Here is a 12,084-nt window from a genome sequence, read left to right on the forward strand (position 1 = left end):
GCTTTTAGGAAAAACCTGGTGAGATCCTGTGGGAAGAGAGAGAATAAAGTGATTTGTTCCATTCTTGATGAGGGATCACAAGGACAGAGGTGAGTTTAGTTTATAGGAAAAGACAGTAGAAGTGATTTTTTAAAATCCAATGAACAGTGCAAAGTTGCATCAGAATTCACAGGGAGACTACAGTCAACAGGTTAGGTTTACTAAGAATTCAAACTGGATCCAGAGAGACGTCTAATGGAGTGAGAGTGTGCTAGGTGCCAGGCTGTTTACTAAGTATTTCACTATCATCAGCTCATGTAATACAATAATACCACGAGATAAACACTATATTGCCATTTTACCCACAAGAAGCAGACTTTGAGAGGTTCATTTGCCCAACATCAAACAACAAGTTTAACTGATAAACATCGAATTAGAACCCAGTTCTGAGTCCAGAAATGAGCTCTTAACCACTTTGATACACTGTCTACTAGAATGTTAGGCCTGGAAAGAGCCTGAGAAATTTAGTTCGATCCAAATACTTCATGGAATAGATAAGAAAACAGGCCCAGTGGGATTTCATTGTATTTTCCCTAGTTTGCCACAGTTAAAAGGTTTGTGCAGAAAACTGGTAGAAAATGAAGGAGAAGAGTGAATGTACACGGGGATCTCTATCTAGAGGCATATGGTCATTGAACCTTCACACCACTCTATGAAGTAGATATTATTCCCATTTTACAGATAAGGAAACCAAGGCCTAGACATGTTAGAGCAATTTCCCTGGGGTTACAGAGCTAGTAAGGACCACACCTTGTTAGTTTTGGTTCCAGGTCTAATACAATATCAAAAGCGGGGTCGATTGTGAAGGGACAAGGCTAAGAGCACTGAGGTGCCCTGAAGAGCTGTGAACAGGGAATGATGGAATGGAGGCAGCATCTTAGGAAAGTGAACTTGGGGTGAGAAGATATCGGGTGGGAATGGGACTGGTGGCAGGGAGTCCTGCTGGGGAGCCCTTGTTGCAGTGTAGGCTCTTGGTGGAAAACCTGGAACCCCGCTGTGGCGATGGCAATGAAGAAGGAGCAAGCACTCAAGAGGCACTGTTAAGGAGGTACCTGAGTTTTCAGGGTTTGGTGAAGGGAATGTAAGGGAGGAAGGAGAGATGGTGCTGGCGTCTTGAGTCTGAGAGTTTGCGAGGACGGCAGTGCCCTAGATGGCCGTGGGGAGGGCAGGAAGAATCACCTTTGAAGGGGAGGGTGAGGAGGCTGATTTGGAGGGGATGGCAGGATGAAGTCAAGCCAACTGTCAATCAGGAAGTTGGGGGCTTCCCTGGTGGCACAGTGGTTGAGAGTCCGCTTGCCGATGCAGGGGACACGGGTTTGTGCCCCGGTCCAGGAAGATCCCACATGCCGCGGAGCGGCTGGGCCCGTGAGCCATGGCCACTGAGCCTGCGTGTCCGGAGCCTGTGCTCCGCAATGGGAGAGGCCACAACAGTGAGAGGCCCGTATACCACACACACAAAAAAAAATCAGTAAGTTGGAAAGAGATAAGGTTAGACTTCAGGAGAAGGGTCAGGGCTGCAGATAAATATCTGGGTGCCATCAGCACCCCAAGGATCCAGGGGCATAGGGGTAGAAAGTGCCTAGGGTGGAAAGAATACCCGCCAAAGTTACCCGCCTTCCCTACAAAGGGGGCAAAACTCCACATCTTAATGAAGAGAGCTACACAGGTACACCTCATCCTATGCCCTGCAGCCTGGCTGGCAAGCACAAGTGTCAGTGTGACGTAATAGTGAGAAACCTAGATCTGACTCCTCTCTCCAGCAAGTCTCGGTCTAGAAGCCCTGAAAGAAAAGGCACAGATTCGCAATAAATGTGTGGAGTTGATGGAGCTGTCAGACAGAAGTCAGCCTGGGCTGCCTTTTGGTCTAACTGCCTCCTGCCTCCCCACCCTCCTCTCTTCTTCTTTTGTTCCTCAGCTCCTGGTCCCAGACCCCCCGGTCCTTACACGCTTTACCTTACCTAGAATTCCCAAACACACTCTTTGGTAATGTCTGTGCTGTCTGCCAACAGGGTGCCACTTCGGTCAGATCGCATGTAGAAGCCATTGGGTGCAAGCACTGTGAGCAAGTTGCTGCCCTGAAGCTCTATACCGAAGTTGAAGGCAAACTTTCCCCAAGGGCGAAAAGTGCCAAAGGGTGTTATTGACCAGAAGGACCCACCCTGTGCTGCGGAGGGAAGAGATCAGGTTGGTGGGCCATTCTGGAGGAAAGCCTCCCTCAGTACAGCCTCTGAGAGGCTCCCAGGAGGCACGCCACCCCTCCTGGACCACCCTACACTGCCTGTGTTGGCAGGTCCCTCTCTAGAAACACAGGAGGGCTGGCTTCTGTTCTGCACCCCCCACCCACTCTGGGGGCCTTGAAGTGTACAAGCAAACAGAAACTCTGCTTTTCCTTTTATATAAGTAGGCCCTGAGTGGCAGGCCCTGAAGTCTGAGCTGGGGCTAAGGCTGGGTTAGACCATGAACCCAGGGGTGAAGAAGAAGAGCTACTCACCCTGGAAGTGGTAGATGCCCTGGCGGCAGGGCAGCAGGTAAATGCAGTCGGGCTGATCCATGTTGCACTGCAGGAGGTCGTGTTGTGACGAGGTACCCACATACCCATACCGTCCCCTCAAGGCGAGGAAGGGGCGGTTGGCCAATTGAATCCCAAATTCCTCATTTGGGCCTGGAAGAAACAGGAAGAAGTTATCTGGATGGGCCGCCTCTAGGTGCTTTCCCACATGGAAGCAGGAAGACGGGCACTAATGGCAGAAGGGTGTCGTCAATTATCTTAATATTTAGTGAACACTTACTATGTGCCACGTCTCACGCTAGGTGCTTGTGAAATGTTTGTGAAAGCACTTAGTACAGCGTGGAGGCCAAGAAATTTTAATATTCTTCCTTCCTTTGAGATGTGTGAATCTATTTGATCCTCAAGATAATCCTGTGAGGCAGGCAGGTTGGCTGTCACCTCCACTGATGATGGAGACAATGAACCTGAGCCTCAGAGAAGTGGTTTGCCCAAGTGATGATGAAAAGTCAGTGATTCAGCAGATATACAGACCCAAATCTTCTGACCCCAACTCCAGTGGTCTTTCTATCATAACCCCCGCTCCCTCTGAAAGCGTCTCTGACTTGGAATAACCTGGCAAGGGCTGCTTCGCTCACCTGGAATGGTGGCACTGGCCACCAGCAGGCCATTGGCTGCGATGCCCAAGAAGCATCCACTGGGAGACTGCAGGATGATCCTGCCACGGTGCCAGTACATACGAAATAAGGTTTCAGCCTCCAGCTGGTGCCCATCAGCCATCACTGTCCTATGGCGCCTCTGGAGAGAAGATCGGGAACAGAGAAGGGAAGCAAGGACCCAAAATCTCAGCTTTCTTCTCAGTATTTTTATTTTAGACCCTCTTTTCCACATCCCACCCTCTAGCTTTTTTTTTTATTCTCCCAGGGTACGCTTATGCCTTCAGATGCTTTTTGGAAAACATGTTGTGACCTCAGCTCTCCCACTTCTCCAGTCTGTGCTGTATCCCATATGGACAGAAACGAACCTTGGCCCAGACTCCAAAATCATTTCGAAGTGGATCATAGTCATAAACGTGAAAGCTAAACTATAACCACAGTTTAACTATAAACATCTAGAAGAAAACGTAGGAGATATTCTTTGCAACTTTGGGGTAGGCAAGGATTTCCTGGGGCAAGAAAAAAGCACTAACCATTTATAAAATGGAGAAATTGGACTTCATCAAAATGAAAAACTTGCTGCTCAAAAGACACTATTAAGCAAATGAAAAGGCAAGCCACAGATTGGGAGAAAACGTTTACAATACATAACTCTGACAGAGGACTGATGTTAGAACACACAAAAACCCTTACAACTCAATAACAAGACAACCCAATAACAAAGAAACAAAAGATCTGAATAGACACCTCACAAAGAAGATATACAAGCGGCCAATAAGCAGATGAAAAGATGCTTGGGGACTTCCCTGGTGGCGCAGTGGTTAAGAATCTGCCTGCAATGCAGGGGACGTGGGTTCGAGCCCTGCTCCAGGAAGATCCCACGTGCCGCGGAGCAACGAAGTCCATGTGCCACAACTACTGAGCCTGTGCTCTGGAGCCACAAGCCGCAACTACTGAGCCCGCACACCGCAACAAAGAGTAGCCCCCGCTCACTGCAACTAGAAAAAGCCTGTACGCAGCAACGAAGACCCAATGCAGCCAAAATTTAAAAAAAATAATAAAATAGAATAAATTTAAATAAATAAAGGGCAGCCACCAAAAACAGTGGAAAAAAAAAAGAAAAGATGCTCAACATTATTAATTATAAGGGAAATGCAAAGCAAAGCCACAATAAGATGGCATTACACATTTAATTTTAGAGTGGCTAAAATTAAAAACACAGACAATACCTAGTATTGGAAAGGATGTGGAGCAATTAGAACTCTCATACATTACTGGTGAGAATGTAAAATAGTACAATCACTTTAGAAAACTGCTTGACATTTTCTTAAGAAGTTAAACACACATTTATCGTATGACCCAATAATTCCACTCTTACGTATTTGCCCAAGATAACTGAAAGCGTAGGCCCACAAAAAGGCTTGTACACGAATGTTCATAGCAACTTTGTTCATAATGGCCCAAACTGGAAACAACTCAAGTGTTCATCAACAAGTGAAAGGATAAGCAAATTATGTTTGTGTTTATGTGTAGAGTTATGGAATACTACCCAGCCATAAAAAGGAACGAACTACTGATACATATGACATCATGGACAAATTTCAAAAACATCATGCTGAGTGAAAGAAGTATATATACTGTAATTACTGTATGATTCCATTTATATGAAATTCCAGAGTAAGCAAACCTAATCTATAGTGACAGACTATATACCAGTGGTAGTGGGGAGGGCAAGAGGGGAGGGGATCTGACTGAAAAGGGGCAAGAGGGAATTTCTGTGGTGATAGAAATAGTCTCTAACTTGTGATATGATTGTAGCATGGTTGCATACATTTGTCAAAACTTATTGAATTGTACACTTAAAATGGGTGCATTTTATTGTATGTAAATAATGCCTCAATAAAGTTTACGTTTTTTTTTTTTAAAGAGGCCCCATTGAATGAAAGTGGGCCCATTGGATGAAAATGAATGTTTATTGACAAGGACCTCCACACTTTACCTCACCATCTGATCATCTGCCTTGAAGAAGGAAAAAGTGTGTCTGGAGAGGGAGAGCTCAGGGCTTAAGGGTTCTCTTACTCAGAAAGTCAAGGTCTCACCTGGGCTAGGTAGCAGCCATTGGCTGAACGAAGCTGCAAGGTAGGGCTCTTGTTGTCACATTCAAACTGGAACAAGGACATTGGGGTTACCTGCTCAGAGGCGGCACACACATCCACGTCTGCAGGGGAAGAACACATCAGAAGAAGCCTGAGTCTGGCCTCAGCCTCAGCCCCTCCTCCACACTTCATGGCTGGTATTCCTTCTGCTTTCCCTCCTCAGGCTTCATCACCTTTGGTTGCACCATAATGGCCTGGAGAAGACCCAGGCCGCTTTCTCTCCAAGCCCATGCCCCTGGTTTAAAGCCCTTCTCCATGGCAGCAGAGATCCTCTTGGGACCTCGGGATCTTCCTTAGCATTAGTTTCAAAAATCCTCACTGATCCCAAACATACTTTCCTCTTTTCAGCAGCCAGCCCTCCCTCCCTCTATGGCCGTGTTGGACCCAGCACTTGCCATAGACAACGGTGAGAAACTTCTGAGTCGTGGACCTGAGGCTGACCCAGGTAGGGCAGTGCTGTAGGATGAGCCACTCCTCGCCCCCATGGGGATCAGAGCCCAGGCTCAGGAGCAGGCGTGTGCCCTGTGGATACAACATGCCTCCTTCTCCATCACCCAGCGCCACAAACCCTCCAGGCCGCACTTGCATGTGGAAAGCTGTCTGTGTTGAGGGTTGGGAGACCAGACCGTCTAAGTGGGACAAGAAGGTGTGTGCAGAGGTCTCCAGGTGGTAGCATCCATCTTGGAAATGCAACAGGAAGCCACATTCCTTCAGGCAGGGAACTGTTGCGTCCACCCAGACTCGGCCCATGGTGGGGTCAGCCCGGGCATAGCAGTGGTTGAGGGGGCTGTAGAGGATCACGTGGACATGCAGGGCTGGCCGGGGGGTCCACATGTGGTAAGCTGAGAGGGTCCGGGAGGTGCAGAAAACATCCTCGCCATCAGATTCCAGATAACGACCACTGATGAGGCACTGGAGGGTCCATTTGCCACTGCGGTGGAAGTGGATTAGGAAGCATCCATGATGGCTCGTCCTTGGCCGGCCGTAGCACAGAGAACCATCCGCCTCGCACAGAAGGTAGAAGCCCTGCAAGCTTCTTAGTCGTACCACAGCCTGTGTGTCATGCTTACTGCTCACCAGGATCTCCCAGGTCTGGAGGCATTGGGAGGGAGAAGAAGGAAATCAGTACTGCCGAGAGACTAGACCGAGGAGCCCTGCAACTATCACCCCTGGCATTACTCCAGCGCCTTCACTGAGGGCAACCACCTTCCCTCCACATTGGCCTCCTTGCTGTCCACTCTTCTACCCTCTCATCCAGTGGTAATCTAGAGATCTCAGGGCTCCTCCACCACTGGGGCCACAGGGCTTCTCAAGACCCCAAGAGACATTCTAGATGCCCACTCCTCCAGATAATGGAGGGTAACACTCCCTCTCTCCTCCTTGGTTGCTTCCTTAAATACCTAACTTTCCAATAAATGCTTTTGTTTAAGTCTTACTTCTCTCTTTCTCACTGTCGCCCCTGGACAGCACACTCAGACAACACGTCCGCCCCCCAAAAGCACCTCTCCACCATGGCAGGAGAAAAGAAAGACCTCTTACAGGCAGGCCCGGGCTCCGGGGACGGGGATGGGAGCACAGACAGTTGAGATGGAATTGTCTGTTTCAGCTGTGATCAACCTTGTTATAAGCGAGAGGAACTTGCCACTGCCTTGCTCTATAGCACCATCCCGAGAGGCGCCTACATCACTCTCTAAAATGAAGACCAAATCTCTGAGGGCTTCTAGAGTACCCCAGTCTCAAACTACAACTGGAACATAGACTTTGCAGTGACCCCGCTGGTCCAACTTCCCGGACGCCCACAATTCTGCCTTCCAGCCTGGCCTCTCCACCTCTCCTTTCTGTGATAACACACCCACTGTGCTGGGATAGAGGGGAGGGAGCAGCCAGAGCAAGACAAGGTAGCAAAGCCAGGGCTGAGGCTTCACCTGCTAGAATAGGGTTAGAGAGGGGGAGATGGAGCAATGGAGACCTGTGAGGAAAAGCCTGGCTTGCCCTGACAATGGCAACACACACACACACACACACACACACACACACACACACACACACACACACACACACACACACACACGGCTTGGGAAAAATGGTTCCAGTGCAGGTTTGCTTTGTTACCTGTCTTCGGCCCAAACCCTTTGCAGTAGCAGTGACAGTATTCTTATATGTCTCAAAAGTGAGGTAGGATCCCGCCCAGCTGATGAGCCCAACCCTTAGGTCCTTGGCCTTGGGTTGTCTTGGCATCCACTCCACTTCATCCATGGGACCGGCACCACAGGTGATGACTCAGTCTGGCCCAGCCTTCCCCGCCAGTGGTGAGGTTCTACAGGCCATAGGGCTCCGAATCAGGCCCTTAGTGCCTACCGGAAGATGTTCCCAGGCGGAACTTCCTAGGCAGAGGCTGGCCTGGGGCCCAGCAGCTCTGTGACCCGGGAGCATTGTGACTGTGAGGGTTGCCTCTTATCCCACCATAGAGGAGAAAGGGCACTGGCTCAGCAACATCAATCCACAGCCCAGAGGAAGTGGGTCCAGGGCCACTGGCACTAGCCTCCCCACATCACTCCAGGCATCAAGGTAATTGACTGGGAATCAGAACTTCAGCTTGTGCCAACCACCACCTGTGACTTCAGGCAAGTCCCTCCCTTTCTTCACTTGTGTTCCTCATTTTAACCATAGGATAGAAATCAACCTCTTTCCTCCCTAGGAAGTGGGTTCTGCCTGGCTCCCTTGGGGCTCAAGTGTTTTTAGAGTTCAAGATACCTAAGAAAAATCTATTAACTTCTATGGCCCTTGGGAGGATGAAGCCAGAACATCTCAGAAGGTACTTTTCAGGGAGTGTGAGGAAACCCTAGATAACCAGCAAGGATCAGATTACTCATGCTAATCAGGAAGGGCTGGCTCAGGAGCAGGGTAAGGAGACTGGCCCTGGTGGGGGGACCACAGAGCACCCTCTTCGGTCCCCAGTTGCCCTCCTGCTGGGCAACCAGCAAGGGCTGCCCCTAAGGATATCAGTCCTTCCCTCACCAAAGAGTCTCTGTTGTCCAATAGCCTCCAGGACCCACTGCCTACTTCTCTAAGTAGCTGGGAGATGGATGGGAAATGGGCGTTAGGTGGTTTATAGACCCATGAAGGTAGAGCCTGTTACAGCAGCAAAGGTCCCTTGGAATTGGGGAAGGAAGGAGATTTCCTCCATTGGAGCCCCTAAATACTTCCAATCTCAAGAGTAAAGGAGGAGAAGCTGAGCTAGATGAGGGCAGCGATGTGTGTGTGTGTGCTGGGGGGACTGGGCAGGCCCTGCAGCCTTAGCTGCTTTGAGCCTCCCCCATATTGTCTCTTTGCAGCCAGTAACCCAGCCCCCGACCTCTAGGTTACAGACAACACCATGTACAAACCACAGCAAATTTATTACTCAATATCCAGTGCCACATCATAGCACCACCCGGAGCCCTCACCTTCCCTCCCCACCTGGCCCCAAGGGTACACCCGAAACGGAAGAAACAGAAGTAAACCCAGATCCCTGCTCCTCCTCTGGCAGAAGGGACCCTGGCCCCAGAAGCCCCTTTCCACAGGTCCCAGAAGGCAGGAGAGCGGAGCCCTCCGTGCCCAGAGAGCAGGGCCCCAGGCTCCAATAACAGAGGCAACATGCAGGCAGGAGCAGAGGCTGCTGTCTGCGGGGGAGGAGGAGATGGGGGGGAAGGGCACTGCCTGAGGAGTCCAGGAGTCTGGTCATCCCGGGATGCACGCGGGAGCTTCTGGGCAGCAGGGGCCGGCCCCTGGTTGGTTAGCGCTTCGACAGCTCATGGGACAGCCAGTCCAGCCCATCATACAAACCTGTGCCTTGGGTGGCACAGGTGGCCTGGACGTACCACTGTGGGGAGAAGGAAAGAAAGAGGTCAGTAGCAGGGAAGAAAAGGGGATGCCTTTATTTCCTGCCTGGCCTGGGGCCCCTTTGGGAGAGGCAGGCCCTCACCGTGCGGCTCCGCAAGTGCTGTAGCCCCAGCTTGTCGGTCAGCTCGCTCACGGGCATGGCGTTGGGCATGTCCTGCTTGTTGGCAAACACCAGCAGCACCGCATCCCGCAGCTCATCCTCCTGCAGCTGGGAGAGGCAAAGGGGGTGGAATCCAGCTGTGTACGGGAGCCCCCCTTTTTCCCTTCTAGCATATTTGTGAGAAGAATAGAATATTGTGTCATCTACTGCTGAACCCAAGACAGAGTTATAAACTAGCTTGAGGCCATTTTGGCCTGAAGTCCAGAAAGGGTCTTCTTCTAATTTGACTCCTTGCCCTAGTCAAAATGACAAAATTTCCAAATGGAAAAATAAGAACGTAAGATGATGTTTCTCTCCACCACGTAGAACTTCCCCCCTCCCCACCAACTTCTCAGAGTCAGTTGTGAAGACAGGAGAGAATGCAAGGAAAAAGTAAGTCCTATACTTTTTACCTGACCCCAATTCAAAACAGGGTGAGCTACTTCTTGTGACTGTGTCCACAAAGAGAATCACACATTCAAGGCCTCTGAGGCGTTTCCTGACTCTCACACCAGCACAGAGGATCTCTCTGTCCCAGGGCTCTGGGTGCTCACCATCTTCTGGAGTTCATCAGCAGATTCCTGGACCCGCTCTCGGTCATTACTGTCCACCACGAAGATGAGGCCCTGGGTGGGAAGGAAGAAAGGAGGAGCAATCACTCGAGCCTGGGACACATACACCCTAGTCTGGCTCTTCCTCTCTTCTGCCCACGTCTAATTGTGTCTAAACCCTTCTCATCTACTAAACTTCCACTACGGCTTTGCAGATGTTCTCGCACAAACTGGAGACACCCAGCAAAGGATACAGCCTCTGCCCTCAGGCAAGCAGTCTAGCTAAAAGATGTGCAAGGGAACAGGGAAAGACATGTGATGAGAGCTAAATCAGGCAGTGTAGATTCAGAATTCTGCTTCTCAGGAGACGCTTACGGTGGCTAAGTCTCAGAAGTCTGAGGCCAGTTCTGAAGGATGAGGAGAGGCTAGCCTACAAATGAGGGTAGAAGGAGGTAAGGGTTTTTTCCTGGCCTGGGCCAACATCTCAGGCTTTCTAACCTTAACCCTCTTCCCCTGGGGTTGGGGAGCCCCAACCTGAGTGTTCTGGAAGTAGTGCCGCCACAGAGGTCGAATCTTGTCCTGGCCTCCCACGTCCCACACTGTGAAACAGATGTTCTTGTATTCCACTGTTTCCACGTTGAAGCCTGCAGATAATTGGTAAAAATATGAGGAAAAAATCCTGAAAGGAAGGAACTCACTAAAACTAAGTGGATTCAGCAGGGATATAAAACTAGAAGGCAACGAAGGCCCAGGGGAAAAGAACCCCAGAGGACCAGCTAGCCCACAGATGGGGCCGGGCTAGGTCACATCCATCCCGCCTCATCTTGCACGTAAAGATACCCTGACCCACTTCTCAGGTAGCAGTATCTGATGTCAGGGTCAGCTCCCTGCACAGAAATAAGGGCCTGGGGCAGAATGCAGAGCAGATCCTCAGAAGGGCCGCCGCCGCGCTCCCGCTCCTCCCGGTCTCGCCTCCGGACTCACCTATAGTGGGGATGGTGGTGACAATCTCCCCCAACTTCAGTTTGTACAGGATTGTGGTCTTGCCAGCTGCATCCAAGCCAACTGCAACGGAGAGGGGCACAGGGCTGGAGATGGGAGCGAGGGAGCCCCCTAGAGCCCAGGAAAGGGGAGAGGCCAGGACAGCTGATGGTGACGGGGGCGGAGAGCCCGAGCGCCTCCAGGTGCGCGCTGTTATCTACCTTCGGGGCCTTGAGTGCAGTAGGGTGGGGAGCGCCAACTCCTGCCCCCAAAGCGGGGGAGGGGCGGCAGAGGATTGAGGGGAAAGAGGCGCAAAAGAAAGGCCGCGCTCCTTTTAAAAGTCGTCTCCAAGGGCGGAATCCTCCCTTCTTACGAGCCGGGCTGGGGCGAAGGGAGCTTCACCCCACCCAGGCCCGCAGCTCTCGGTCTCAGGCCCCGGGGACAGTGCTGCAGACCGCGACCCACCCAAGAGTAGCGGCCCCGGGGGGTTAGGAGGTGGGTGACTCGGGGTCAGAGACCGGGGTGAGCTGGGCTGGAGGGACGCAGGGGCGAGAAGGCTGCGCGGGGGCTGGTGCTCCAGTCCGGGCCGCGCGCTTGATCTGCCTCACCCATGAGGATCCGCATCTGCTTCTTCCCAAAGATCCGCGAAAAGAGCGCGGACACGGTGAGGCCCATGGCGGGGCCCGGGGGAGGGGGCGCGGGCACGGACGCGGGGTGCGGGCTGGAACCGGCCGCTGGGGGATGGGGCCCAGCAGCAGCAGAAGGAGGAGGCGCCGCCGCGGCCTCCGCGCGTCCCGGCCGGCCCTACGTCACCTCGGGCCGTCCCCCGCCCTGGCCCCGCCCCCGCCCCGCCTCCAGACCGTGGCTCCGGAAGACACTGAAGTTGAGCGAGCCTCCGCATCCTCCCCCGGTCCCGCGCCAGCTTTAAAGATGGAAAGGGCCTGGGTCTCCCCAAGTTGCTAGCGCGCCTGTCAGGTGTATGGCGCTGAACCGGCAACCCGGGCAGGGCCGAGAAAAGCCTACAACGCTCCATAACGGCCCTCCACCCCCATCTTCAGTGGCCGGTCTCTGGGCCTTGGTTTGTTGCGTCCAACGCACTCTGGGCTCCGGTTTAGCTCTTGGTGACCTCCAGCCTCCTCCCCGGGAGAGCGGAAGTTCTGTGCAAGTGTCTTAA

At 51.9% G+C, this 12,084-nt stretch overlaps 2 protein-coding genes across 2 annotated transcripts; both read right to left on the reverse strand.

The window, feature by feature from the left end:
• Positions 1–1,428: 1,428 nt before the first annotated feature.
• FSCN3 (fascin actin-bundling protein 3) lies at positions 1,429–8,632 on the reverse strand. Its single transcript, XM_027102045.1, has 6 exons — positions 7,470–8,632; positions 5,753–6,449; positions 5,301–5,419; positions 3,184–3,343; positions 2,531–2,701; positions 1,429–2,203 (listed from the first exon to the last, which is right to left on the reverse strand). Exons 1-6 carry the CDS (start codon positions 7,611–7,613, stop codon positions 1,998–2,000), a joined length of 1,497 nt encoding a protein of 498 aa, XP_026957846.1. The 5' UTR covers positions 7,614–8,632; the 3' UTR covers positions 1,429–1,997.
• Positions 8,633–8,736: 104 nt separating this feature from the next.
• LOC113618140 (ARF GTPase 5) lies at positions 8,737–11,731 on the reverse strand. The gene is made up of 6 exons (XM_027102044.1): positions 11,519–11,731; positions 10,914–10,994; positions 10,464–10,573; positions 9,933–10,004; positions 9,322–9,447; positions 8,737–9,219 (listed from the first exon to the last, which is right to left on the reverse strand). The coding sequence occupies exons 1-6, from the start codon at positions 11,583–11,585 to the stop codon at positions 9,133–9,135; spliced, it is 543 nt and encodes a 180-aa protein (XP_026957845.1). The 5' UTR covers positions 11,586–11,731; the 3' UTR covers positions 8,737–9,132.
• Positions 11,732–12,084: the final 353 nt, after the last annotated feature.

The sequence above is a fragment of the Aethalodelphis obliquidens genome, unplaced genomic scaffold (assembly GCF_003676395.1).
Source record: "Aethalodelphis obliquidens isolate GAN/ISIS:26980383/991018 unplaced genomic scaffold, ASM367639v1 scaffold5, whole genome shotgun sequence".
NCBI lineage: Eukaryota > Metazoa > Chordata > Mammalia > Artiodactyla > Delphinidae > Aethalodelphis > Aethalodelphis obliquidens.